Source organism: Strigops habroptila, chromosome 11 (assembly GCF_004027225.2).
Source record: "Strigops habroptila isolate Jane chromosome 11, bStrHab1.2.pri, whole genome shotgun sequence".
Taxonomy (NCBI): Eukaryota; Metazoa; Chordata; class Aves; order Psittaciformes; family Psittacidae; genus Strigops; species Strigops habroptila.
In genome coordinates, this window is record NC_046360.1 from 3,535,339 (window position 1) to 3,561,270 (window position 25,932).

Sequence of the window (25,932 nt, forward strand, 5' to 3'; positions counted from 1 at the left end):
TATGTTCTGTGTGTTGCGAATGCAGCATTCATTCTCTATTTTTCACAGAAGGGAGGGAAAAATGCCAATGCAAGAGAATGGGAGATATGAATGACATGAAATGCAACACTGTGACACTCAGGCAAACTTTTTCAGGCAACACTCAACGTCTTCGGTCACAGGTTACAAAACTTCAGTCTTCCTCCCATACTGCCAAGTGCTCACATTCCTGGAGCTGGGCAGCCAGGGTAACAAACCAGCCTCCAAACATCTGCGTTTGACGTTCAGTTGCCTAACTTATAATAATAATAATCAGTGACAGCCTGTGAAAATATATCTACACGTCCTTCATGAAGTTTATTGCCAAAATTTGTTGCTGCAGGATATTGTACAAAGTTCTAGGGGGAGCAGTAGGATGAGTAACAGCCCATCCTTCCCTGTAACAGTCATCCCTCCCTGGCAAACAACACTTATGGGAAGGGGCAGCAGCATGAGCAGAACATTTGGAGAACACTCTCAGCACCTCAGGGGACAGATACGCTGTGAAATCATCCTTTTGTCCAAGTTAGAGATGAGAGAAAGAGTTCATGCTACCAGAACTCAGTATAAACGAGTTCCTGTTTTATGTATAAATGTCTGTAGAGGGGAAAAGTAATGATTTGGAGAACGTGCTAGTGGGAAGACTAAAATCACTGCTGAGACAGATGAAAAACCAGTACAGCAGTTCATGCTATGGGAAGCAGCAGATTCAAGGTTGGCTTGATCCAAACTCACTGAAAACCATGGAAGTTTTCAGTGCCTCAGCAGGAGAGGTCTCTTGCCACTCATGTATGTGACCTGCAGCTCCTCAAGTTCACCTTCCTCTCGCCAACATCTTTCCTTTCCACACCCCGAGCCCGCACTGGCACAGCCAGCTCTGCAAATCGGAACCAGCAGCTTGAGACGAGCAAATTCACTTATGTTAATCGAGTACTTGGATTACATTTGTCACACAAACACAACGTCTGAGTATTATAACCAGGAGCACAACAACTGGCGCTCACTTGGCAAACCCAAGCGCATAAATATTGCACTAGAAAGCCAGATTGTGCTTTAGTCTTTGAATCTTTAAAGGTAATTAAACCAGCTAGTGATGAACACAGACTCCCTTCAGCTCAAACATGGCTTTCTGTGTTTGTGACTGCAAGCGTTAATTAAAAAGTAGCATTTAAGCACGGCCACGCAGGGGCGGCTTTTTACACAGTTACTCTTGGGCGACGCCGCATGCTTGGACTGTTTCCTTGCGTGCCCACAAGCTGGGCTTCCCCGTTACTTCCTCGATCGTTAGCTCTTTATTCATTCTCTACCTTGCTATAGCAAGTTTGGGTTTCCCGGGCTGCAGCAGCAGCTTCGGCCGCGCAGGACAGCGACGACATAAGCGACAGAGGCGACATAAGCGACAGAGGCGGCAGCCGCCTCCCGCCCGCCTGAAGCGCCTCAGGAGCCTCCCGCGCTCCCGCCGCCACTCCCCCGCTTGACAGGCAACGTCCAGCCAATGGCACGCTCTCTGACAGGCCAGCTCTTCCCCACCCCATCCTGATTGGCTTCTGTCCTCCGCGGCCCCGCCCCTGCTCCATGCTCATTGGTTGCCCCCTCACACGGGTCTGTGCCTCAGGGTTGAGGCGGTCCTTCTCCGCTGGGTCCTGTAGCGGCCGCCGTAGCACAGCCCGTACGTGGCAGCGGGGCCGTGCCGGCCTATGAGCCGCGGCCCCGTGCCCCGGAACGGGCGTGTCGGGAGCCGGAAGCGCCCCCTCCCCTGTAGGTGCCGTCGCGCCGCTCGGTGCCCGCTGCCGCTGGGCTCCGCCATGTCGCCGGTGCGGGCGGTGCTGGCGCTGCTGGCCGCCATCGCGGCCCCGGCTGCCGCCTACTTCGTCAGCATCGACGCGCACGCCGAGGAGTGCTTCCTGGAGCGGGTGCCGTCCGGCACGAAGATGGGGCTCATCTTCGAGGTGGCCGAGGGGGGCTTCCTGGACATCGATGTGGAGGTGAGCGCCCGGCGTCGCGGCTGAGGGGCGGGCTGCTGGGCCGCGCCTGCACCCCGCCGCCTGCAGGGTGGGGAGGCCGGGGCAGCGCCCGGGAGCGCAGCGGTGGCGGCGCCCGGTGTGGGGTGGACACCGGCGGTCCAACCGGCCGGGGAGTTCCGTGTGGTCCCGGCTCGTTGCGGGGGCTCCGTGCATAGGGACCGCGCCTCCCGCGGTTCTACGGGCGGTCTCGGGCGGGACGAGGAGCCTCCTCGTCGGGCTGCGTTGCCTAAGGCCGCTTGTGCCGTTCCTGCCCCCAGAGCCGCTCTCGGGAGATCTCCCGCGTTACTCGGTATAGACTTGTCGTGTTAAACGCTTTGGCGGGAAGAATGAACAGGGTTCCTCTGTGTAAAAACGTGTCGCTTGTTCTGGGAGCAGCGTGACTCCCCTTGAATCAGAAGGCGTTGTCTTTAATCGGGGTGATTGCCATCTTGAAAGTTGCAGGTAAGTCCTCTTCCTCAGCGAGGCATCAGGAGAGCAGTAAACAAGAATTCCTTTCGTCTTGGTGAGGAGCGGATAGTTATTTGTTTGGGGTAACTTCAACATGAGAGAGTTGTTGCTGGGAGTGAGTATAATGGTTTAAAATGACACATGGCTCTAACACGGGGCAGTCAGGAAGAGGAAGCTGTGGAATCCCATTCGAATGCCTCCAGTGGAAGCTCAGCAGCAGAGTTTGGCCTGATGAAATGGAAGCCTCAAAGTCACAGTGACGCTGAGCACTCGTACTCAATGCATTAGCCCGTTTGGAATGGTAACTGCAACAGAGCACAACTCTGTGCCTAAAGTAGCACTGAGGTGTGGGAGAATGTCTTTTCCTTCAGACATCAGCAGTGAGGTTTTCTCTGCACTTGTTCATTTAGCAAACAGCCAGGGCTGTAGATAACTTGTGGTTTACTTGTTCTGAATGCTTTTTATCGTGCCTGTGGAAGGTCAGTAATCTTGGACAATAAGAGAGGCTTTTGTCTGACTTTCCTTAGCAAGAAGCTTTTGTCTGACTTTCTTTACCTCTGCTTTTGAGTTGTGGGAGGGAAAGTATGAAGAATGGCAAACCAGATTACAGATGGTGTTGGTCATTCTGACTGGGTAACTTGAGAACATGCATGCAGTGTTACAAGGGTGGATTTAAACCCGCTGTATTTTAAATAAAACATGTGACACTTTGTTTTCCGCAGATTACAGGGCCTGATAATAAAGGAATTTATAAAGGTGATCGAGAGTCCAGTGGAAAATACACGTTTGCTGCCCACATGGATGGAACTTACAAGTTTTGCTTTAGCAACAGAATGTCCACCATGACTCCCAAGATAGTGATGTTCACTATTGATATTGGAGAAGCTCCAAAGGGGCAGGACATGGAGACAGAAGGTGAGGAAGACTTCTGGAAAGGAATTGGCTCTGGCTTGGGAGCTATTACCTACATGCATGACTTCTGAACTTGAATAGGAATTGCTGTTTCTTCAGGCTCTCTAGGTAGCTGTTCTCTTGCACAGCTAAAATTCAGATGTTTTTAGACCTCATTACATGGTTTAATGCAAAAGTCACCAGAGAATCACTTGGCCATCTGCAGAAACTGTTGCCTTCCTCCTTTAGTCTTTTCATCAGTTTCATTCTCCTGTTTTTAGTTTGCTCAGCAGTACATAGGCTTCTACCTGCCTTAGTTGAGCTCTTTGATAAATGTGCTAATATAAAATTCTTCTCTTAGCTGTGTAAATGAGTGTTTTATCTGCAGCCTTTTGTCCTGTACTTGTGTTCATCTCTTACACTTTTCCCTAGGTGGTGGAGATACCTGGGATGGTATGTGTACTGCTTTTTGAAAGCTCATTAGCATCTTGTCTTTGGCATATGTTTATTCACTAACAGCTAACGTTTGCTTTTTCTCTGTAACATTGGTTTGTAGCATGAGAATGTCTGTTTAATAAACTACATAAAAGGTCTGATTCTGAGCAATGCTGAGCACCTGCAAGCTTCCATCGAGAGGTTTATACACGTAGCAGCTCTTGGGATCAGGTCCTTGAACTGTCTCTGACAGTTTGTCTTCAGGTGGTGGGAGTTTTAGGTGAAATGAAACTCAAACACTGAACATCCAAGAACGTTGGATATTTTAGACTGTGTTTGCTTTATATTGCAAAAGTGGATGTTGAGTAATCAAGTGGTTCTGGAAGCAATAAGCTTCTTGTAGGTTACGAATTATCAGTAGTGTTACAAGGGGAAACAATTCAAACTTGTCATTTGCTGTAAAAGAAATGAATGTGGGTAACAAGTTATAAAGTTTTATTTAGCAATCACCAACTCTAGCTAGGAAGGCAGTAAAGGTTTGTTTTCTATTTTAGCCAGTAAATAACTGTGTGCATTGCTTGATATCCCTTGAAAAGTAACAAATCCCTAACTTTTGATTTATTCTTTTAACGACTCAGTTTATAGCTGTTACTGAGTCTGGATAGATCTGTTGCAAAGAATATGAATGCATTTTTTACGGCAAGTCTTTGGAGTGTATTTTTTGGAGTGGGTTTAAACAGTCCTTGTGAGTGTAATTTCTTCTCTTACTAATAAACTATACTTACTGCAATGACCGTTTGGCCAGGAAAATAAGGGATTTACTGCATTAGCAAAGTGAGTGTGGTTTATACAAGTATTTAGATATTAATTGTAACTTGTATGAGTGGTGTTCTCTGCTCCTCTTTTTGACTGTTCCTTGTAAGGTGTGTATTTTGAAGAGCTTCATTTTCAGATTGTGATCTGAAACAATTTATAAATAAAGATGTAATAAGGCAGCTTCAAAGGCAGGTATGTCCCTTCAGTGGGAAACGTGTTGGGTTTTGTGACTTTATTTTAGGAGCTGATGGCCCAGGGCGTGTTTGTGAAATGACATCTTGAACTTCTGTTGGTGCTAGAAAACTTTGGAAATGACTTACACATTTATAAGTGGGCAGTTCTGTGAGCATGAATGTACTTAAAAGATCCTGTGATTGACAGGCAGATCACTAAATCTTTGATCTCTGATCCTTCCATTGAGCTGTCCCAAGCTAGTTTTCTGTTATCCATTTGATATTTTCCTCCTCTTCTGCTTTCACAACATACCAGAACCTGAAGCCAGTCCTGCCCTCTGCCAGGCCCCTTTGGCATCGTTTCTGCTCAGTGCTGTGCTTCAGCTAGACTGGAAGATCACAAGATGTGATCTGTTGCTTCAGAAAGTGATCTCGTTTTGCCAGCATCACGATCTTCAGCTAAATTCTGTCGTTCCATTTTTTTGCAAGCTTAACAACTAGGAAAAGCTGTGATGTTCTGATAATTTGCTTGGAATATATTGGACAATATTGGCAAAATAGTTACTAGTGTGTGGTATTGATTTTATATGTTTTTATCTTCTATCTTTCTAGAAAAGTATGCCCATACTGGAAATAAGTGGTCTGTACTGACTCTAAACTGTGTCTTGTGTCTTCTAGTCAGATGTGGAGAAAGATGTTTTTCCACTTATTAAATACCATAGAGACATGTTAGGAAAAGTGGTGCTGTGAAAACTAAACTGTTCCTTTGCTGTGAGGATAGAAAGTTTAGCTGTACAGGCTGCATTTTTCTGCCACAGGAAACGAAGTATTAACTGTTCATAAACCTTAACAAACTGTTTTTCCAAGTCAGTAGCATGTTTTCTGATGCTTCTGAAATTATTCTGCAGCTCATCAGAACAAGCTAGAAGAGATGATTAATGAGTTAGCAGTGGCCATGACGGCTGTAAAGCATGAACAGGAGTACATGGAAGTTCGTGAAAGAATACATAGAGCAAGTATGTCTTTGATTTAAATGCTTTCTCCACTCTCTAATGAGTTTACAGAATGTGATTTAAAGCAAATCCATGAAAGCTGTTCCAGGAAAAAAACTTAGAACGAGTTCTGAAGGCCTTGACCATACAATGCTGAATGTAGTTGGTGTTGCAATTGTCTGTAAACTGGCTCACCCCTCTTGTAATGAAGGTTGTTGTGCAGAATAATCTTTGCTTAATTGGTGTAAATTCTCTAATTCTTTAAATAGCATGTTCATGCAGATGTGGGTAGTCCTGGTTCCCAGGGATAGACTTTGGTTGAACTATTACTTCATCCTTGAACTGGGTGTGGCTTAATTCTGCCAAAATCTGTGTTAAATACTTCATTGAAATAGAGCAGAACTGCTGTTCCTTCCAAGTAGAGTGTGGTTAACTCCTGTCACAGCCTTCACCTTCTGAAATACAGCTGTACAGTGGGACTGAGCGCGCCAAGTGGTGCGTTAGGGGAAGCCCAGTGAGAATAAAGGGCAAATATTTTTAATGTGGAAACACAACATTATCCTCAAGCACTGGCCCCTCAACTTTGTGAACCTACAAATATCTCTGTTTGGAAGTGACAAGCTTCTGTCTGACCTCTTTGAAGGTGGGCAGAATAAAGATGCTGCAGTTGATGTCCAAAGTTGAGGTTAAAACATCTGCTTGCATAGTAAGCTCTTTGGAAAAACACCTCCCTCAGCTTTCAAACCTCATCTCTAAGTCTGCAGAGTCCTCCTGGACCACTTGCAATGATGTGATACAAATACCTGTGGTTTATGTGCAGTGTTCTGATGACAAAATGTGTTTTGAACTTGTTTTAAATCCTTTGTTACTTACTGCTTTTTCTTTTCTTTTCTCCCAACAGTTAATGACAACACAAACAGCAGAGTGGTTCTTTGGTCATTCTTTGAAGCTCTTGTACTAGTTGCCATGACACTGGGACAAATCTACTATCTGAAGAGGTTTTTTGAAGTCCGAAGGGTTGTTTAAGAGTACTTTTCTGGTCCCGGATTTCAGTTCACTGTCTACCAAACATCCTGGTCACAAAAAGAGTCATTTACTTTCTGAACCCTCTTTACTGAACTGTAAAACTTATTTGCTTTATGTTCCTTCCTAGTTAAAAAAGAATTGTTTTTATATATCTTCTGTAGCATAAGCTGTGCTGAAATCTTGTCACTTAATTGGCATAACTTTTTTCACTTCAAATCTGCCTAGTCTGTGTGCTAAGCAAGGTCCAAGCAAGCTGCAAATGCTGTAATCCACTGTAGTAACAAGCAACATTGTTGTCTTCTCTAACTCTTTGCCCTGTTTTCATAAGTACTTGCAGTTCTATCTAAGGAAACGGTACAAGGCCCTAACATGACTGTTTGCAGTTTTGACATCTCTAACCCTGCAGTAGGTGTTAAAAATGGGAATAATCCCTTTTTTGCTTACATGAACTGCCAAGGAGAGCGATTGGAACTTTATTCTGATAATGAATAGAGGACAGATGACCACTTCAATCTAGTATTCATGCCTAGTTGCTATTTAAAAGAAAGTCTTTGGTAACTACCCTTGATGTAATCGTTACATCAAGTTCTTCCCAAAGTTCTAAATTAAATAGTCGATACGAAAAGATATTTTATCCTCTCATTATCACACGTTCATCATATGGTTTGTTTTACTCTTTCACAGGTTTTATAGCAAAGCCAACTGTGTGCAGTGTCTTGGCAGACAATGGTTAACCCTTTGGTTTTTGCAGGCCCAAAGCTCAGATGGTTGGTGCCGATGGGGAACGCGTTCTTGTTCAGGAAACCTGGATTCCTGGTGCCAAAGGGTTAATGCTTCTGGGAGTCTTTTGCGATGCTATGCAGCCCTTGTATTTAAGTTAAGTGGCAGCCTCTGCCATGATCTCACCCTGATGCTAACTACTGGTGTGTTTTCTTTTCCAGGCACATGTAGATTTGGGTTTTGTACAAAGTTTCTTTCCTCGTTATCTGATGATTGGTTTAAAACTTAATGCAGCGTCTGATGTGGGTGCTGAGCCAGGATTATGTTGTGACTGATGTATATTAGTTGTAATCATTTTTGGGGGCGGGATGGGGTCTTTTCCAGGGGGGAGCCTCTACAAGTAACACACAACAGTTTTGTACGATTAATTTAAGATTTGTTACAGGTTTTCATGTTCCAGGTAAAGTTTTTTCAACCTTGGGCAAACACTTGCAGCAGTTCCTCAGAAAAGGTGGCTCTTACACCTTAGCGTGACTGTTGTGTGCCAATATTTTTGTGTAAAACACTTAAAATTGAATTCAAAGATGTACATTTAAAAATGGCTCGTGAATCAAAATATGACCCAGGTTCGAGAATAAACAAATTCTTTAAAAAAAATAACATGTTTTTAATTTTCTTTGTGGATTTAAAGAACTACATTTTAACACAAAGCTTTTATTAAGAATTTCTTAGGTTATCAGGAATTCATCCAAGTGACATCCTGCTTTGTGGGCAGGTAGAAGAAGTGGCAGGTGATTCTAAATCTACTGTTTTGCTGTTAGACTTCGAGCTGTCGAGTGTCAAAGCCCTTCTGTTTGACCTGCAGAAGTAATTTATAGAATCCCAGGCTGGTTTGTGTTGAAGGGACCTCAAAGCTCACCCAGTTCCAACCCCCTGCCCCGGGCAGGGACACCTTCCACTAGAGCAGGTTGCTCCAAGCCCCTGTGTCCAACCTGGCCTTGAACACTGCCAGGGATGGGGCAGCCACAGCTTCTCTGGGCACCCTGTGCCAGTGCCTCAGCACCCTCACAGGGAAGAGCTTCTGCCTCAGAGCTCATCTCAATCTCCCCTCTGGCAGGTTAAAGCCATTCCCCTTGTCCTGTCCCTACAGGCCCTTGTCCAAAGCCCCTCTCCAGGTTTCCTGTAGCCCCTTTAGGCACTGGAGCTGCTCTAAGGTCTCCCGTTCAGGAGCCTTCTGTTCTCCAGGCTGCCGCAGCCCAGCTCTCTCAGCCTGGCTCCAGAGCAGAGCTGCTCCAGCCCTCGCAGCAGCTCCGTGGCCTCCTCTGGCCTCACTCCAACAGCTCCACGTCCAAGAGGGGGGTCTCCTCAGAGCGCAGCAGAGCGGGAGAATCCCTTCCCTCGGCCTGCTGGCTCGGATGGGGCTCTCGCCGCACCCGAAGGCTCCTGTTCGCGACCCTGTTCTCCCACAGAGGTAAAGCTCCACACGTCCTGGCCGGAACCAAGGTGCTGCGGTACGTGTTTCCGAGCGGCCCCGCCGGGGCTGGACCCCGGGGCTGAGGGAGGAGCGGCCGTGCGGCGGCCGAGGCGCCGGCGCCGGTCAAAGATGGAGGCGGTGACTGAGGGGAGCTGGGAGGCGCTGCCCGTGGCGCTGAGCCCGGGCGTGCTGCGGGCGCTGCGGGAGCTCGGCTTCGCCCGCATGACCCCGGTGCAGGTGAGGGGCCGCTCCCCGCGGCTGTCCCGGGGAGGGGGGAGCCGGGAGGCAGGGCCTGAGGGAGCGGGACTCGGCCGCAGCGCCGGGGCCTCCGGTCAGAGCAGTCACTGGACTGGGAAGTCGCAGCCCTCGGGCTTTCCCGCCAGTGGCTCTGCTGAGGTAATCCGGAGCGCTGTGGTGTGTCCCGTGGGGATTCAGCCTTGTGGGATCTCCTGCCGCCGGTCAACTGTTCGTGTGATGCTTCTGTGTTCTCTATTTCAGTCTGCGACCATCCCGCTCTTCATGAACAACAAGGATGTTGCTGCAGAAGCGGTGGGTGCTTTTTCCTGGTCAGTTTGCTGTTTGTCATAGCTTGTCTTGGGCTGAGGGAGGGCTGACGCTGTTTTCCCTCCTCACAGGTAACGGGCAGTGGCAAAACCTTAGCGTTTGTAATCCCCATCCTGGAAATTCTCCTCAGACGGGAAGAAAAACTAAAGAAAATGCAGGTAAGATGAAGTTAGTCTGTTCTGGGTGTGTTTTTATGATGTGCCAGTAAGGTTTGAGGACTTCAAGAAAGATATCAATATGGAAAATTGTGCATACATAGAGTGACAGCATGCTCAGCTCTTGGGTATAACAGTAACAACTGTTTAAAACTTGAATATAAATATTGGGCTGCTTTCTTTGCACTTAGATACAGCTGCTTATTTGACGTGATCAAAACATCAAAATGATTATCAAAACAGGTTTCTGAGCTGTTAGGAAAATGGCTTAAAATGTCCAATACAACGATGTACTGCAAGCGAGTCTTTGAATGCTTTTGAGCATCCATTAAATTTAAATACTTTTTAGTGTACAGAGATCTTGCACTGTTGTTTGCTATTAAATATCATTATTGGATTCTGCTCTTTGTGCAGAGGTATTTTGGGCATTGGTGTAATACCTTTTTCATAGATATTGTGTGTTATTTTGAATACTTTATTGTATTTGTATGGAAATGTTTCATCTAAAAGTAGGATCATTATTATGGCTCATATTTGCTTGAAAGGGAAAATTTTGCCCAAATCTTTCTTCTAGTCCGTTATTTTCCATATATTCCTGTTGTTGTTATTTGCAGGTTGGGGCCATAATTATCACACCAACAAGAGAATTGGCTATTCAAATTGATGAGGTGCTATCCCATTTCACAAAGCACTTCCCCAGGTTCAGGTGGGTGAATTCAGGTTTGTCATGACCACTGTTCCTTTTTCCTTTGGGCTTCTGTCATTCATAAACCAGCAAAACTTAAAGATGACCTAAATCTTCTTGTTTTCTTGTTTTAGTCAGATCCTTTTAATTGGTGGTAGGAATCCCATGGAAGATGTTGAAAAGTTTAAAGAACACGGGTGAGTTGTCAATGCCTTGCAGCTCTGGCTTTCTCCTTGTCTGTAGGGTTTTCAGTTAGGGTTTTGGTCCTGCTGGTGCTGAAATTTGGTGGCACTGCATGAGTATGTCAGGGTGTATGGTGAGGAAATGGTGGATTCTTTCCCTTGAGGGAGATATGCCATGATGAGACAATAGGAAAGGATCATATGTGAAATCAGTGCCATTTATATGCTGTTTGGGTGAAGAACAGTGTGCAGCGTGGTGAGCTGAAAACTATCTTCACTAAATGTTTCAGTTCCTGCTTTCCTGTAAGTGTTGCACTAGCAGTAGGCTCCAGTGAGGTGAAGACTCTGCTGGTGAATGATTCTCTGAAGCTGGTGCTGATACTGATGGTGAAGTTTCCAAGCAATTGTATTTTCTGATGATGAAGCTTTTTGCGCAGCTTTTGCACAGAGGAACCAAATATTTCTTCTAGCTGAGAGTTTCTTTCCATAGTTGCTGATTATATTCTAAACTCTTATTACCACAAATGGCACTTTTCTCCCATCAGCTTGCTGTCTGAAAGGCCCTGACATATGAATAGTTAGAAGAGACAAACTGAAATTGTTTTATTGAAGACTGCAGTCAACTTGCATGCAGATCTGTGCCGTGACAATGATGTTGGCAGCACCCCAAAGTGCTCACCTTGCACTGTTACAAAACTGTGTGTCTTGTTCACCAACAGTGGGAACATCATTGTAGCAACCCCAGGCCGCCTGGAGGATCTGTTCAGAAGAAAAGCCGATGGGCTGGATCTAGCAAGTTGTGTGAAGTCTCTTGATGTGTTGGTATTAGATGAAGCAGACAGACTTCTGGAGATGGGCTTTGAAGCAAGGTATTGAAATCATACATTCCAGTAACACTTCTGAAGTTTTAGATGAGTTCATATACGATAGATGTGAGCGTGGCCTACAATGACCTCTAAAGTTAGATTTGTTCAGTTTTGTTCTTTTATCTCTCTTTGCTCCATAGACTACATAAAGCAATTGCTCGGGGGGAAGAGAATCAAAAGGAGCAGAACTTTGATGAATACAGAGTTAAAAGATCTTCTTTTCTGATGTATATTAGCTTGATTATCATTATTTACACATCAGAATGCCTTAAAACACTTCAATAAATAAGCTTTGATGTCCCTTTTATCCTTCTCTCAAAGTTAAGATAATAAGTTCAATAGAAGATTGGCATTTGATGATAATATCTTAATTTGTTTGTAAACTCTAACTTCCAGTGATTTAACTTCTTTTTTTGAGGGAAATCTCGGGACAGTTATGTTTTCCATGTGCTTACTTGCAGTTTAAATGCCATTCTGGACTTTTTGCCCAAGCAGAGACGGACGGGTCTGTTCTCAGCAACTCAGACTCAAGAGGTGGAGAACCTGGTGAGGGCAGGTCTCCGGAATCCTGTCCGCATCTCGGTGAAGGAGAAGGGAATGGCAGCAAGCAACACACAGAAGACTCCAACACGCCTGGAGAACTACTACATGGTGAGAACCTCTGTGCTTTGTGGTGGTTTCTTGTTCCCCTCTCCTTTTTTCCTGGCTCTACCAATAAGTCTTGCCCGGTTGGGATCACATTAGTACAGGAATTGGAAGTCTCAGAGACATAAAGCTTTCACAGGTTCTCCAAAGATCGGTCACCGAGCTAAGGAGAAAGATCTATATTAGCAGCTGTGTTGTTTCCTGCTCTGTGGGTTGTTTGGCTGGTCAGGAGTTGTAACGCCAAACTAGCTGCAGTGCTGTAGCTTGACCTGCTCCTAAGGAATGGGGATGGGGATAGGGGAGACTTTGGAAATTGCTGAGGGATTATTTGGGACACTGCTGCAGGAGAGGTATTGTGGCTGGGGATGGGAAGACTGGGAGCTAAGTATTGTTTTTATTTAAAACAAGATATCTAGGAGTAATATTCTGCATGAGGAACTATGGTAGAGATGATCAGTATTAAGAAATTACACCTGTAGACATCTGTCAGTGCCCAGGGAATGGGGGAAATGGGCAGATTGCTTTGCATCTAGTCCATTTATTTAACTTCTTTTTCTTTTGCATTGTGTAGATCTGCAAAGCAGATGAAAAATTTAATCAGTTGGTGCATTTTCTTCGACAGCACAAACAGGAAAAACATCTGGTCTTTTTCAGGTAACTCTGTGTTTCATTGTGAGAACACTTTGGTGGTTTGTAACTTAAATTCCAAAGCTGTGCCTTGTGTTTGCAAGGATACAACTATTTGAAAGTGGTTAATTTGAATGGCTGTCTTATAGAATATGGTGCCTAAAAAGAGATTGATCATTGCTTCATGTCAGGATTGGGTTGAACTTTATTAAGCAAAGCATAAATTTTATATGTATTTTTATAGTAAAGGATTATAGATGATTATATGTTAATTATAAAAGCAGTGCACATATATTGTAAATAAAATTAGGCAATAGTGTGTATTCTGGAAAGGTCTCAGAGCACTGTGCCTTGACTGTCTTGAGCTTAAAAATGCAGCATAATCTTTCACCTTTATGTCTGTCTCTATCACCACAGCACGTGTGCCTGTGTGGAATACTATGGGAAGGCTTTGGAATCCTTAATTAAACAAGTGAAAATAATGAGCATTCATGGGAAAATGAAACACAAACGGAACAAGATTTTTACTGAGTTCCGGAAGCTCCCGGGGTAAGGAAATGAAGAAGAAACATAATTCCCAGCAGCAGCAGAACTGTTTCAAGTAACATGTGGAAATTGTCAGTCTCTGAAGTTCTTGTATTGAAATGACTTTCAGCTGTGGTGGACACAATGGTGATTCAATAATAGAACTTGTAACAGGGAATTGGTTTTTCTTAGTGATGTAAATCACATTCTTTTTCACAACATTATTTAGAACTTTAGCTGGTGAAAGCTGCAAATACCTTTAGAATATTTTGTCTCTTTTCAAAACCCACTTTTTGTTGCTCATTCTCCAGTGTAGATGCAGGACACACAGCTGGAGGGGGGCTGGCTCTTTTCAAATGACAGTTTACTGAAAACATGCTCTTTCTTCTTCCTAGTGGCATTTTAGTTTGCACTGACGTGATGGCCCGTGGCATAGACATTCCAGAAGTGCACTGGGTTTTACAGTACGACCCACCTAGCAGTGCAAGGTACAACTTTGGGTCTTAAGAACCTTCATTCTCCTTGTGGTCATGTTACTGTCTTGTTTAGATATAAATTGGGAACACACAACAAAAGGTGCTTTTCCATGTATTTTAACTTCTATTGTCATAATTCTCCCTACAACTTGCTTAAACTTCAGCCCAAGGCAGATCCCCCTTGCTTTAGCCCTAACAATCCCCCTTGTTTTACCCTAACAATCCAGTGGGACTGCTACGTTTCTCCTGCCACTTTTTACTAATTCCTGTTGGTTTAGCGCAGAAGTATATAGCACTCTATATTTTCATTCCACAAGATTTACCCCTTTTCTGCCTGTCTAACACTTCCAAACCAGGCTGAGCCTCCCCTGTTAAGCCACCTCTGTGTTGTTTCAGTGCCTTTGTGCATCGGTGTGGTCGAACAGCACGGATCGGCAACGTCGGCAGCGCGCTCGTGTTTTTGCTTCCCATGGAAGAATCTTATGTTAACTTTCTCTCAATCAACCAAAAGGTTAGTAGACTTACTCTACTCCAAGGCAGGAAAAAGCAAGGGGACAGACTCACTTATAGGAGTTTAGGTCCAGAATCATAGAACTTACGGGGATATGCACAGGTCATGCACAATTAAGAAAAGACAAGAGCTGCTTTCTGATGTATTTTAGCATATGCTCTGTTAATGCTTGATTATCATCATTTACACATCAGAATGGCTTAAAACACTAACAAAAAAGCTTTGATGTCTCTTTTCTCTTGCTAATTAGTTCAATTAATTAGTTCAATAGAAGATTGGCAAATACCTGTTAGAACAGGACTGCTCCCAGTCTTATCTACTGAGTTTGTATGATAGGGTAAGTGTAGAAGTAGGACAGATAGGAAAGGCTTTTCATTTCTAAGTGTGTGTAGATTGAGCACTTCCAGAAGGGCAGCACTGGTTAAACATTCCTACCCCCAGCCCTGCCACCACCAGTTTATACACTGCACCCTCCAGACTGCTTAACTCTGAGAATTTCCTGTGCCTCATCCTGTGTTTGTGGGATTAACTGTAAACGTTCTCTGCTAATGAGAACATGGCTTGATAAGGGTGAGATGAAGATGTGGCCTCTCTCCAGCTGCGGTGTGTGAACTGCCTGCTGCACTAAGACAAGAGTGTGTGGGGCTGAATGCTGAACCCATGCGTTGAAGTGACCACGTAGAAGGGGGCTCAGAGCTCACTGAAAATCCACTGGGGAAGAAGCATGTGTTTGAAGCTTCGCAGCATTTTAAATCATTCCACTGATCTTTTCCTTTGGTTTTGTATTTCTCATCTGGTTTTCAGTGTCCCATGCAGGAAATGAAACCACAGACAAATGTGTTAGATCTTCTTCCAAAACTGAAGTCTATGGCCCTCGCTGACAGGGCAGTGTTTGAGAAGGGGATGAAAGCGTTTGTGTCGTATGTCCAGGCTTATGCCAAACATGAATGTAATCTCATCTTCCGAATAAAAGGTAATTCCCAGCAGGGGCTGGCATCTTCTGCTGCTCTTTTCAGAAGACACTATTTGCTTTGGGAAAGAACACACAGTTATTGTGCACAAGCCTCAGCTCCTGATTCCTGGTGTCAAATTTACTTCCTGCGGCATCAGATGCTGACAAAACTCCATTTTTCCAAGCAACTTGTTTCTCTTGTTTTAAAGAGAAAACATTTAATTAGTGAGTTTGACCAAACTGGCATAAGCATAAATAAAAGTGACTGAGTATTGTCACTAGTGTCAAGTGTAGAATGCAAACAATACATCAGATAATGTTTGGGTGTTTCTAATTGTGACTTGCTAAGTTAAATTATCTTTTTATCCAGTGGGAAACTGACTTTATAACCTTTATTTTTGCAGATCTGGATTTTGCAAGTCTTGCCAAAGGTTTTGCATTGTTAAAAATGCCAAAGATGCCTGAACTAAGAGGAAAATGTTTTCCAGACTTTACTCCAGTCACTGTTAATACAGACTCCATTTCATTTAAAGATAAAAATAGAGAAAAACAGAGACAAAAGCAACTAGAACAACAAAGAAAAGACAGAGAAGAAAATGGAGGGAAAAAGAAATTCATAAAGAACAAAGCGTGGTCAAAGCAGAAAGCCAAGAGGGAGAAGAAAAAGAAAGTAACGGCTAAAAGGAAGCATGAAGAGGTAAACTGTGTCCATTCTATTGAAGTGCCTGTGATTGCTGCAGCAGAGTGCCAGGGGATTTCAGTTTGATGTAGTTAAAGACTGTAAATTAACTTTTTAGGACCTTCATAGGCAAAGCTTGAAAAAAATATAGAGAAGCTTTTTAAAGACAAACACTAAAACAACCTCTTGGCACTCTGATGCTGGTCAGTGATGCTGCCTGCGTAGGTAGCATAGGCTTTTCTTTCTCTGAGGTCCAGCAGGATAGTACAGTGATGGACAGTACTTGATTTGGGTTTTTTCTTTGCTTTTTTTCAATTCTCAACAAGTCTAATGGAGAATTAGGTGGTTTTCTTAGGCAGAAATTGACTATCATTTCCTGCATGGATACTTCTGGCATATCAGAGTTGTAAACTGCTCTTGTGTTCAGCTGTATGGAATGAAAACCTTTTGGGGTGTGTTTAATTTATTGTTGTGTTTAATTTGTTGCTTTTCAACTGCCAACAGGGCTCTGATATTGAAGATGAGGATATGGAAGAGTTGCTGAATGACACAAGACTCTTGAAAAGATTAAAAAAGGGAAAAATCAGTGAAGAAGAGTTTGAGAAGAGACTAACAGGCAGCCAGAATAGGCTCAAAGCAGGAACTGCTGCTGAGGCTGAAGGTTGACAGTTATTCTAACCACACTTTTACATTAACATACTGCCTATTTTAATAAAACTGGATTTTTATAACAAAACAGTGATGCAGAGAACGGAATTGATCTAATTTCTTCGTAAGAGACCTGGAGTCCACAAAGACAAACAGACAAGCCTGTGGTTAAGAACAAAGCTGAGAGAACTGCTCTCGCATGGTGTGGCTGGAGCTGCAGGTTGCCATTAGCAGCCTCGTGCCTGTTTTCACTTTGCTTTTTTCAGGTATGTACCCCAGATCAGTGAGTAGCAGCACACCTCAGAATGAGGCTGAATGCACCATAAGGTGTTTCATTTTACAGTATCAAAATACTCCACCCATCTTTAAAATAATTTATTTTAGGTCTTTAGAAGCTGTTGTTACTTCTTGTTTTAACAGTGGTCCATCCATATGTAACACCCTGCTTTAAAAACTCAAGAAGGCCAATAGTTACATTAATCCTTATAATGTCCTCTCCTTACCATGTCCATATAACTTGTATCACCTTCCAAGTTCTTACAACTGTGACAGTCACTGAAGATGATACATCCTGTACACAGTCCTCTTTGTTACAGATAGAGTTTAATAAGTTCATCGCTGACAGCTGATGGAGTTAACACACCGAGGTCTGTAAACAGTAACGTAATGAGTGATGGTGATGTGTAGTCAATCCAGGGATGCTCCTCTGTTAGATTCTGATTTGCTTTCAGAGTGTCTGCTTTGTACTAGAAGGAAATGGAGACAATTGGAAGTTAACACCTCTTTGGGGCATGAGTGGTGCTGTAGTCTCAAACAGATGTTTGTGGTAAAACTGAAGGAAGTCAATTGCTTTAAAATGAGGCACAGGCTGGTGCCACCTCAGTCTCAGCTGGTTTATCTTGTGTTTAAAGAACAAGTGGTAGTTCTGAAGTGTATTAACTGTTTCTTAGCCCCTTGGCTAAGAAGTAATTTGAATTTCTCTTACCTTAAACTTATCTGGGACGTCCTGCTGATTCAGAGGGAAAAGCCTTACAAACTTGAAACTTTCAGCTACCACATAAAACGGCTTATTCTGTGCTTTGGCACACACAGCAATTTGATTAGTGCCAATCTGTGGAGACAGATGGAAAATGACATTGCAGACTCAGTGCTAGCATGACATAATACAGCACAGTTTCCAACAATACATAGATGTTTACTGGATAATGTCCAAATAGAAAAGCTTTTTTAGAAAGCCTTGAATTCTTCAAAGAAATCAAACTTTAAAAGTCTGGAGTTTACAAAATGATGTAATAAACTCACACCTTCCTACCTTGTTGATAATGCCTCCACTTTCAACTACACCTTCAGCACCAACTAACACCAGGTCCACTTTCTCCATAATGTAGCTGTTCAAAGGAAGAAAAACAAATCCAGTTCTTACTGGGTAATATGACAGATGACTCGCTGAAGTGAGGTTCAGATTTATTATAGTTCTTCTTTTTCTCATGTTTTGGACTTGTACTAAGCAGTGGTAATTTAGCAAATAGCTTAAGAAACCCTTAAATGATAACGTGTGCAAATGAGGAAAAAGTAGCCTCTTTGTGTAGCACCTCAGTTCTTTACAGGTGTCTACAAGTTCTACGCTTAGGTCTGACTCCTTTTCTCATTCTAACATGCAAACATCAAATACTTGTTTTGTAGCAGATACGTTCTCCTAATGGTGCACCTAAAGGTGTAATTTGTTCAGCTTGTTTGATGACTATGACAAACCAAGTCATCACCTCTGTGAGTTGAACCAGCTTCTAGGAGACTTGCATATAACACTGTCAAAATGAAACTGAGATGAAAAATAGTAAGATTTAGTGATCAGACTTTACCCAACTGCAGCATCCAGAATCACAGTCACGGGAATGTTCAGCTTCCTCAGGGCTTTTGCCATTTTTTGCCTATTAAAAAAACATGGTTGAAGCTTAGAAGACTTTTCTTTAAAAACAATGCAAGAAAAATATTGTGTGAAAGACTGAACCCCCTGACTGCCCATGTTTCCTTGAGGTAGTTTTGGTTTATGACGTACCCTCTAATAGAAAATTAGTTATTGTGTAGAAATAGAAACAAGCAGAATACAACAAACCCAATGAGAGTCAAGTCAGTTTGTTTTACCAGTCAGGAATTACAGCTCCAGAAAGACGAGTCAGTGAACTATTATTAGGATGACAGAGTACCTGAACTGCCTCAGCTTGTCCAGCAACAGGGCATTTAAGAAACAAGATACAAAGCATGGGCTGCAGTGCTCGTTGTTTCAGTGAAGCTGGAGAATCGTGTGTACTTTGAATACCCTTGATTCTAGTGGAAAACGTGTCAGCAACATGCATTACCCAGCATGCAGGATTTACTACTTCACTTACTCTGAAGAGGGAAGGCCTGCTCTCTTCCTATCAACAATATACTTTATTTGGCATCTTCAAATGACATTGTTAGCTGACTGTTTTACTTTGCTATGATAATACTGATTATTTTAGCCTATTTGTGAAGCAGATCACTAGAAATCAGTTGTCTCCCATCCCCCAAGTAGGTTGCTTGGCATTGACTGAAAGTTTGTAAACCTCTGAGGAAAACCCAGATAATGTTGTAGTTGGAATATTTAGTATGGGAAGTCACTTGCCAATATTAGGATTTTTTTCACTTCTCCAGAGTAATGTGATGGTTACCATTAAAAAAGCTGCAAACAGGCCTAGTAGCTTTTCTTAAGGTCTGGCAGATTTGATGGTAGCTGTTAACGAAGATAAAACCGAAGTGAATGAGTACTCACCCTGCTTGATCTGGCTGTGATTCAGTGACATAAACACTGAATCGCTTGTTTGCCTCAACAGCTGCTTCTAACACTCTGAGCACCACTCTGGAGTAGGCATGTGTCAGTATTCGCTGTCAGAAAACAAAAAGACATCACTTTTTGTTGAGCTTTGGGAAAGCCTTTACTTTTGCTAATGGTGGCATGGCTTTCACTTCACACAACTGTCCATCAGTGTTAACTAATAATGTCTGTCAGAGGTATTTTACAAATCATAGGATAGAAAACTACTCTATGGGCCGTATGTGGCCAGCCCTGATGCAGCCATGGGGTGATGATGTACTATTTTAAATGGAAACTTGAAGCTGTGACTCCTCAGCACCTCTCAGAGGTAGAACACAAGATAAATCTGTACTGCATGGAAACTGAAGGGGTGTGGGAAAGATCACAGAATCCCAGACTGGTTTGTGTTGGAAGGGACCTTAAAGCTCATCCAGCTCCAACCCCCTGCCACCGGCAGGGACACCTTCCCCTAGAGCAGGTTGCTCCAAGCCCCTGTGTCCAACCTGGCCTTGAACACTGCCAGGGATGGATGATACTACTCCTACGTACTTGCAGAAGCTACCATCATACAATGCTGTTGTGAACATTAATAAACTTCCCTCCCCTTCTGTTTTTCATTACTGCAAACAATAGAGCACCAGAACACGAGTGATCCTGCCTCTGCCTACTCACAGCACCATCTCTGATGAAAGGATGGCACAGCTTGGCGATTTTATTCCGAGAGAGAGACGCTTTCGTCAGGAAGATCTCCCCGCGCTCGATCATGATTTCCTTGCACTTGGAGTAGTCCTGGAAAACACAGCGCTGGCTGTTGCGGGGCTGCGGGTCTCCCCTGCAGGCAGCACGGCGGTGCAGGCGGCAGCCCCCCTTACCGAATACTCCAGGGACGTGAGGCTGATGAAGCGCAGGAAGAGCTCCCCGCCGGAGGACACGGCGACCGAGGAGTCCACCCGGGACAGGGTGTCGATGGCAGCCAGGAGGCTGCTCCTCAGGCCCTGGATGGTCTCCCCTGCGGACAAGCGGAGATGCACGGTAAGAACCCCACCGACACGGGCCTCGCTGCGGGGAGACCCGGGGCAGAGCGGGGACCCCGGGGCTGGGTGAGGAGGGGACCGGACCCACCTCGGTCCTGCTTGAGGAAGCCCAGCAGCGCGCGGATGGCGGCCACGGCCGAGGCGACATCGGGATCGTCCCTCAGCTGCGCCCTGAAGGTCTCGATCAAGTCTGCAAGGAGCGGGGCGCGTCAGTGACTGCCCGGCCGGGCCCGGCGCTGCCCCGCACCGCGCCCCGCTCCCGTTACCGTCCGTGCTCATGGTCGCTCCGCTCCGTTCCCCTCCCGCCTGGGCGTGGCCCCGTCCGGGTGACGGCACACGTTTGGGTGACGTAGCGCCGTGCCGCGGCATCATCTGCGGGCGCCGCGGGCAGCAGCTCCCCGCGGCCGGCGCGATGAGCGCGGGTGAGGCGGCGGGGCTGGGCACCCGCGGCGGGGTCCGGGCTCCTCCGGAGGAGGCCGAGCGCGGGGTCCGGGGCGCGGTGTTGTCACCCCTGCGGTGGGGCAGCCCGCGGTGCTCGGCCGGCAGGTCCCTCTGCTCGGGGGCCTTCGGTCGCTGCCGCTCAGCGTTGGCGCGGAGCTTGCGGTGACGCTGCGGTGTTGTCTCTGTTTCAGACGATGATCTGAGCCTGCTGGTCGTAATCATTGACACCAACCCCATCTGGTGGGGGAAGAAGGCGCTAGGAGAAGCTGGGGTACGTGCTGCTGGGGGCGATTCCTGAGCGAAATCTTATATGTGTATACATATATATATGTGTATATGTATATACTATATATACACACATATATATACATATATATTCATGTTAGTAAGTGGGCAACATATGGCTTTAGTCTTTGATTTGTAAACTATGCTGACATGGCCTGCTAGAACGCATTTAATGGATATTAGAATACTCTTTTTTTTAAATAGCCACCCAGCATTGTGTAGTCAAAACTTTCTAAATGCTTCCCATTAAGAAAGGAAGCTTTCAGCATCTTCAAATCAAGTTCTTCTAAGTGCAGTGATTTGAGAGATTTCTTCTAAATTGCTTAACTGTAAATGTTACTGCCCTGTATCTACTTTCTTCTTCCTTTTTTTCAGCAGTTCACCCTATCAAAATGCGTCGACGCAGCGATGGTGCTGGGAAATTCACACTTACTTATGAACCGCAACAACAGACTTGCTATGATAGCAAGTCACACACAAGAAAGGTAGAGTTGCTTCTTAACAGTGTAAAGGTTTGGAGTGCACTTGCTTGTATCTATCTTCTGATTTTCTTTTGAAGTATATAATTGAAATCAGGTTTAAAATGCATAATATATCATTGTCTTAAAAGAAATAAATTAACTAAAAGAGTGTAGGAAAGAAATAATCCTACTGCCTTACACAAAGCAACAGAAAGGCATATAAAACTGATGGGAGATTTAAACATTGACATAAAAATATTTGGAGAGAGGATGTTAGAGGTGTGGTGAGCAGGACAATGCAAGTGGCAGAAGTTTCTTGTTTAGTGGGTATTCTTCTCCCATATATTTGTGAGTCTCAGGATCTGCCCTTAAGTGCAGACATGGCATCTTTTTGCCAGTTCTCTTAAGAGGTGCCTTGAAAGGAGGGAGGTGAATGTGGGTTTCACTCCATTTTGAGTTTGAGGATTGCCTGCTTCATATAGTCTCTTTAGTGTCTAAAGTATTAAGATTATTTGAAGTTATACTTCGTAGTATTGCTGTCTACAGCTTAGTAGTTTATGGCTTTTTTTTCTTAGAAGGTTAAACCATATATACTTTGATTTTCCTCTATTTCAGCCGTTTCTTGTACCCTGGGAAGGGTTGGGCTGCTGCAGATCTCTTTGGAGATGGTGGTAGTTCCATGGAATCTAATTGCTCTGGCAGCAAAGATGGAAAATATGAATTGTTAACAGCAATCAATGATGCAATTGCAGAAGAGATTAAAGACCTCATGACAAAAAGTAAGGAAAAGAAAATTCTAGGCTTAATATACAGAATTTCAAGACACTTGGATTTTCAAAGAGTTGTAGGAATTTTCTTTATTATATGAATTTTAATATGTTTCAAGCAGATGAGTTTATAATGTGTGACACTCCAGGCCTCTGCATTAATACTATTTGCCAAGGGTAAAACTTGTAGCATTTGCTCTGATTGGGTTCAGCAACTGGTTTTATATCTAAAAGTAACTTTTGCAACTTTCCTTGTATTGCAGCTGACATGAGGGGCCAGCAAACAGAAACTCTGTTAGCAGGATCACTCGCTAAAGCACTTTGTTGTATCCTTTCAGTCACAGAATCTTCAAGGCCTTTATGTGGTTTTTAAGACTGTTTCTTGTAATATTAGTTAAATTTTACTATTCCTGTCCTGTAATAATACTCAAAACTGAAATGTTTGCCTAATAACTGTTGGTCATGCTTATTAAAATGTGTGTTGGTTAAGATGGTGAACATGTGGCGTGGATACTGAAGTTATTTCCAAGAATAGAATGTAGATTCCTTAATGTCAGCTAACTAGATATCAACAAGATGAGCAAAGACGTAAAAGGTAAAGCTTCTTCTCCTGTTTTGAATACTTACATAAATATTTGACGCAGACATAAATACGTATGTACATACAAACAAATATACATATGTTTTGACGTGTCCCCATTTCCAAAATTGGCAAGAATAGGTACAGGTTTATCCTGATCATTTGAAGTCGCCCAATTTAAATTAGGTGTGGGTGACAGTTAGAAGTAAAGATCTTGATCATTAGTCCATATTCTTACTCTGATTTGCTGTTGCATGTAAGTAAAACGGTAACTGGAATCTCCTTGGAGCAATTGGAGGTTGAGAGGGATTTCCTTGAAAGTCACAAAACACACAAATCCCCTTCCACAGGGACCACCTCGTTCCCTGATCAAGAGCTGAGTGCTTTTGGACAATAAGTAAAATGGGTCTAGTTTTGTAACAAGCCTGAATGAGTCCACAGATACTTGTCACTGGGACTGTAAAACAGTTTCTTATAGGTATTTTAACTGAGATGTTAGATCTAACATCTTGGGTGTTAGACATCTAACTGGGATGTTAGATGCTACAGAATTAAAAGGGCAAACTGCAGGCAATAGAAACAAGGTGCTCATGCATTTCTTTTTAATATTTAGGCAATCAAGAAATGAAGTCAAGGATTTTGGTAAGAACTTTTGCTGACAGTTTTATTTTAGTCTTGAAGTCAATCCAGTCATATTATGTAGGCTAACAAGTTTGAATTGTTTTATTTAGGTCATAAAAGCAGCAGAAGACAGTGCATTGCAATATATGAATTTCATGAATGTGATCTTTGCAGCACAGAAACAGGTGAAGCTGGCTTCTTTCTCGTATGTATTATCTTTTATTAATATCTAAAGATAAAAAAAGTTGTTCATTTATTGCATCTCTTACAGAGTGTTTTGATTGATGCTTGTGTGTTGGACTCTGATTCAGGTCTTCTACAACAGGTACAGGCTCCACTCCCTATTCTTATTTGCTGTTTATATTAATTCATAGATGCTTGATGCTAGATAGTTTGAGATGTTCTTAAGTTCTCTTTCATTTGTTTCAAGAGTGGGTGTGGAAATACGTTCAGTGGATCTGACAGCTCCAACATGCAGGCCTTGTGCAGTATGTGGGTATTTTAAATATCCTGTTAATTTTATACACTAAACCAACCTGATCATTTTCTGCTTTTCAGGCTTGTGACATTACGGGTGGCATGTATCTGAAAGTGCTCCACATGCCATCCCTTCTGCAGTATCTGTTGGTAAGTCACTTAAAAAACACCTCAGTGTTTTTTTCCTGTGTCATGTCTGACTTCAGTGACAAGGCAATACAGCAGGACCATTCTGATTTGCAAAATGTTTTTTGTCTATTCATAGTGGGTGTTTCTCCCCGATCAAGAGCAAAGATCACAGCTTGTCCTTCCACCTCCCATTCATGTTGACTACAGAGCTGCATGCTTCTGCCACCGAAATCTCATCGAAATCGGTTACGTGTGCTCTGTGTGCTTGTCAAGTAAGTTTACAAACATTTAAGAGTCTGATTTCTTACATTCAAGTGAACTGTTTTAGTGAAAGTCAATTCTTCTCTTTTCCAGTATTCTGCAACTTCAGTCCTATTTGTAGTACATGCGAGTAAGTGTCTCTTCTTCTTGTTTCAAGGGTGGGTGTGGACATATGTTCGGTGTATCTGACAGTTCCTTTTTTTAATGCTTTTTTCAGGACTGCTTTCAAAATATCATTGCCACCTGTCATGAAGGCTAAGAAGAAGAAATTAAAGTTAGCTGCGTAACAACATTATGTAAATACATCATTACATCATTACCTCCTCCAGTAATTCCATAAAACGGAACATACTTGAGAAATTGATGGCACTTTTTATTGGATACGTGAGAGAACTGTATGCAGTGTTATTGCTTGTTTCTTAAGGGTTAAATATTTAAATCATATGTGTTCTACACAGCCCTCTAAGTAACAAATCACTGTATTGCCATGTAACCTGTGCTGTTTTAAATGTGAGAGGAACCAGAAGTTACAGCCTGTTAAGAGACATACCCTGGGAAGGAGAATTTATTCTGGCCACTGCCAAAGTTTCACTCCTCCAAGTTATTTTCAAAGATAAGAAAACTGATTCTTTTTGTATGTCGGTGTGAAGGTAAGAATGACCATTTCTAGTGAGTAGGATCAGAACCTTAGCACTGTGTTATTCAGGGAACTTCAACTTCTTGCTAGGTTTTGCTAGCAATTTTTGGGCTGCCCTACATGTGCACTCACATGTATTCATATTCTTTTGACTGTACTGTCTTTGTGGTATTAACTTCCTAATTGGATATCTGTTCATTTGTAAATAAAAAGGCCTCCATTTGTGTAAAGTAACTTCAGGCTAGCTGCTTAGTCTTTAAAGTTGCATTTTGAAACTGGAAAATGTAATTCTATGCAATATGACAGTTTTTAGTATGTGGTTTTACAGCTGGCATTTGACAAGTAATTATGAAGGCTTTTGTTTTGGTGGGTTTATGGCAGAACATGAGGGTATGCTGTGTACTTCTGAACATGACTTTGATTTAAACAACCAAATATTCTCCCCCTTTGAAAAAGCAACTGTATGGTTTGGTGGTTTAACCTGTTGGTTGTAACTGGTGTTCTCCTGGAAGGAAAACAGAGAGTAACTGTTTCCTACATTAAAAAAGACAAATACTTTTTTCCCCAAGGTGTGCACAGGAATTTATGTCATGTCTTGATACTTGCATCAGGGTTTATCAGTGTAACAACTGCAGTACCAGTCTTTTACTGCCTTGTTTACTGTCTGTTTTGCTTGAAGGCTGTATTTGTAATTCACTTTGTATAAGAAGTTTGTAATAAAACCTTTTCCTTTTCAAATGTGGGTAGATACTGCTACAATACCAGATGATTTTCAGGGTGAGCTACACGACTTCCTTGGAATTGTATAGTGTAACAGTAAGATCTGGCACTGGCTGAAGCGCCTGAGGGAGGATGTGTCCGTGTGGAGTTAGGTG

General features: G+C 43.3%; 4 protein-coding genes across 8 annotated transcripts; 3 read left to right on the plus strand and 1 right to left on the minus strand.

Annotated features, from left to right (window-relative positions):
• The first annotated feature begins 1,626 nt into the window (after window positions 1-1,626).
• TMED2 (transmembrane p24 trafficking protein 2) lies at window positions 1,627-8,205 on the plus strand. Of its 2 annotated transcripts, XM_030502498.1 has the most exons (5): window positions 1,678-2,003; window positions 3,212-3,404; window positions 3,813-3,833; window positions 5,713-5,820; window positions 6,698-8,205. In XM_030502498.1, the coding sequence occupies exons 1-5, from the start codon at window positions 1,716-1,718 to the stop codon at window positions 6,820-6,822; spliced, it is 735 nt and encodes a 244-aa protein (XP_030358358.1). In that variant the 5' UTR covers window positions 1,678-1,715; the 3' UTR covers window positions 6,823-8,205. The 2 variants fall into 2 exon arrangements, with proteins under 2 accessions (XP_030358359.1, XP_030358358.1); XM_030502499.1 differs by lacking the exon at window positions 3,813-3,833 and having other exon boundaries at window positions 1,627-2,003.
• Window positions 8,206-9,066: 861 nt separating this feature from the next.
• Window positions 9,067-16,629, plus strand: DDX55 (DEAD-box helicase 55). 2 transcript variants are annotated; one of them, XM_030502500.1, is made up of 14 exons: window positions 9,067-9,253; window positions 9,515-9,565; window positions 9,652-9,738; window positions 10,350-10,441; window positions 10,555-10,617; window positions 11,322-11,471; window positions 11,930-12,119; window positions 12,685-12,767; window positions 13,158-13,289; window positions 13,661-13,753; window positions 14,138-14,252; window positions 15,057-15,225; window positions 15,609-15,901; window positions 16,388-16,621. In XM_030502500.1, the coding sequence occupies exons 1-14, from the start codon at window positions 9,146-9,148 to the stop codon at window positions 16,547-16,549; spliced, it is 1,788 nt and encodes a 595-aa protein (XP_030358360.1). In that variant the 5' UTR covers window positions 9,067-9,145; the 3' UTR covers window positions 16,550-16,621. The 2 variants fall into 2 exon arrangements, with proteins under 2 accessions (XP_030358360.1, XP_030358361.1); XM_030502501.1 differs by lacking the exon at window positions 9,515-9,565 and having other exon boundaries at window positions 16,388-16,629.
• Window positions 16,630-16,891: 262 nt separating this feature from the next.
• On the minus strand, window positions 16,892-20,764 carry EIF2B1 (eukaryotic translation initiation factor 2B subunit alpha). The gene is made up of 9 exons (XM_030502505.1): window positions 20,665-20,764; window positions 20,487-20,588; window positions 20,237-20,373; window positions 20,037-20,153; window positions 19,323-19,435; window positions 18,391-18,459; window positions 17,844-17,919; window positions 17,517-17,642; window positions 16,892-17,277 (listed from the first exon to the last, which is right to left on the minus strand). Exons 1-9 carry the CDS (start codon window positions 20,675-20,677, stop codon window positions 17,122-17,124), a joined length of 909 nt encoding a protein of 302 aa, XP_030358365.1. The 5' UTR covers window positions 20,678-20,764; the 3' UTR covers window positions 16,892-17,121.
• GTF2H3 (general transcription factor IIH subunit 3) lies at window positions 20,304-25,795 on the plus strand. 3 transcript variants are annotated; one of them, XM_030502504.1, is made up of 13 exons: window positions 20,304-20,396; window positions 21,031-21,110; window positions 21,500-21,609; window positions 22,201-22,364; window positions 22,616-22,678; window positions 22,918-22,947; window positions 23,546-23,574; window positions 23,664-23,738; window positions 23,825-23,878; window positions 24,112-24,180; window positions 24,296-24,431; window positions 24,514-24,550; window positions 24,638-25,795. In XM_030502504.1, the coding sequence occupies exons 1-13, from the start codon at window positions 20,390-20,392 to the stop codon at window positions 24,705-24,707; spliced, it is 924 nt and encodes a 307-aa protein (XP_030358364.1). In that variant the 5' UTR covers window positions 20,304-20,389; the 3' UTR covers window positions 24,708-25,795. The 3 variants fall into 3 exon arrangements, with proteins under 3 accessions (XP_030358364.1, XP_030358362.1, XP_030358363.1); XM_030502502.1 differs by lacking the exon at window positions 20,304-20,396 and adding an exon at window positions 20,716-20,820; XM_030502503.1 differs by lacking the exon at window positions 20,304-20,396 and adding an exon at window positions 20,716-20,820 and having other exon boundaries at window positions 21,503-21,609.
• Window positions 25,796-25,932: the final 137 nt, after the last annotated feature.

Bases quoted from the DNA above. Each gene is read 5' to 3' on its own strand.
- TMED2 (XM_030502498.1), top strand. From the start codon at position 1,716: ATGAGCCGCGGCCCCGTGCCCCGGAACGGGCGTGTCGGGAGCCGGAAG. The intron at 3,405-3,812 runs GTGAGGAAGACT...ACTTTTCCCTAG, and splicing joins GCAGGACATGGAGACAGAAG to GTGGTGGAGATACCTGGGAT. The intron at 5,821-6,697 runs GTATGTCTTTGA...TTCTCCCAACAG, and splicing joins TGAAAGAATACATAGAGCAA to TTAATGACAACACAAACAGC.
- DDX55 (XM_030502500.1), top strand. From the start codon at position 9,146: ATGGAGGCGGTGACTGAGGGGAGCTGGGAGGCGCTGCCCGTGGCGCTG. The intron at 11,472-11,929 runs GTATTGAAATCA...GCTTACTTGCAG, and splicing joins GAGATGGGCTTTGAAGCAAG to TTTAAATGCCATTCTGGACT. The intron at 14,253-15,056 runs GTTAGTAGACTT...TCTGGTTTTCAG, and splicing joins TTCTCTCAATCAACCAAAAG to TGTCCCATGCAGGAAATGAA.
- EIF2B1 (XM_030502505.1), bottom strand. The intron at 19,436-20,036 runs GTGAGTAGGCAG...GTTTTCTGACAG, and splicing joins CTTTCATCAGAGATGGTGCT to CGAATACTGACACATGCCTA. The intron at 18,460-19,322 runs GTGAGTACTCAT...TTTTTTTAATAG, and splicing joins TCACAGCCAGATCAAGCAGG to GCAAAAAATGGCAAAAGCCC.
- GTF2H3 (XM_030502502.1), top strand. The intron at 22,948-23,545 runs GTAAAGCTTCTT...TTTAATATTTAG, and splicing joins GATGAGCAAAGACGTAAAAG to GCAATCAAGAAATGAAGTCA. The intron at 24,432-24,513 runs GTAAGTTTACAA...TCTCTTTTCCAG, and splicing joins GTGCTCTGTGTGCTTGTCAA to TATTCTGCAACTTCAGTCCT.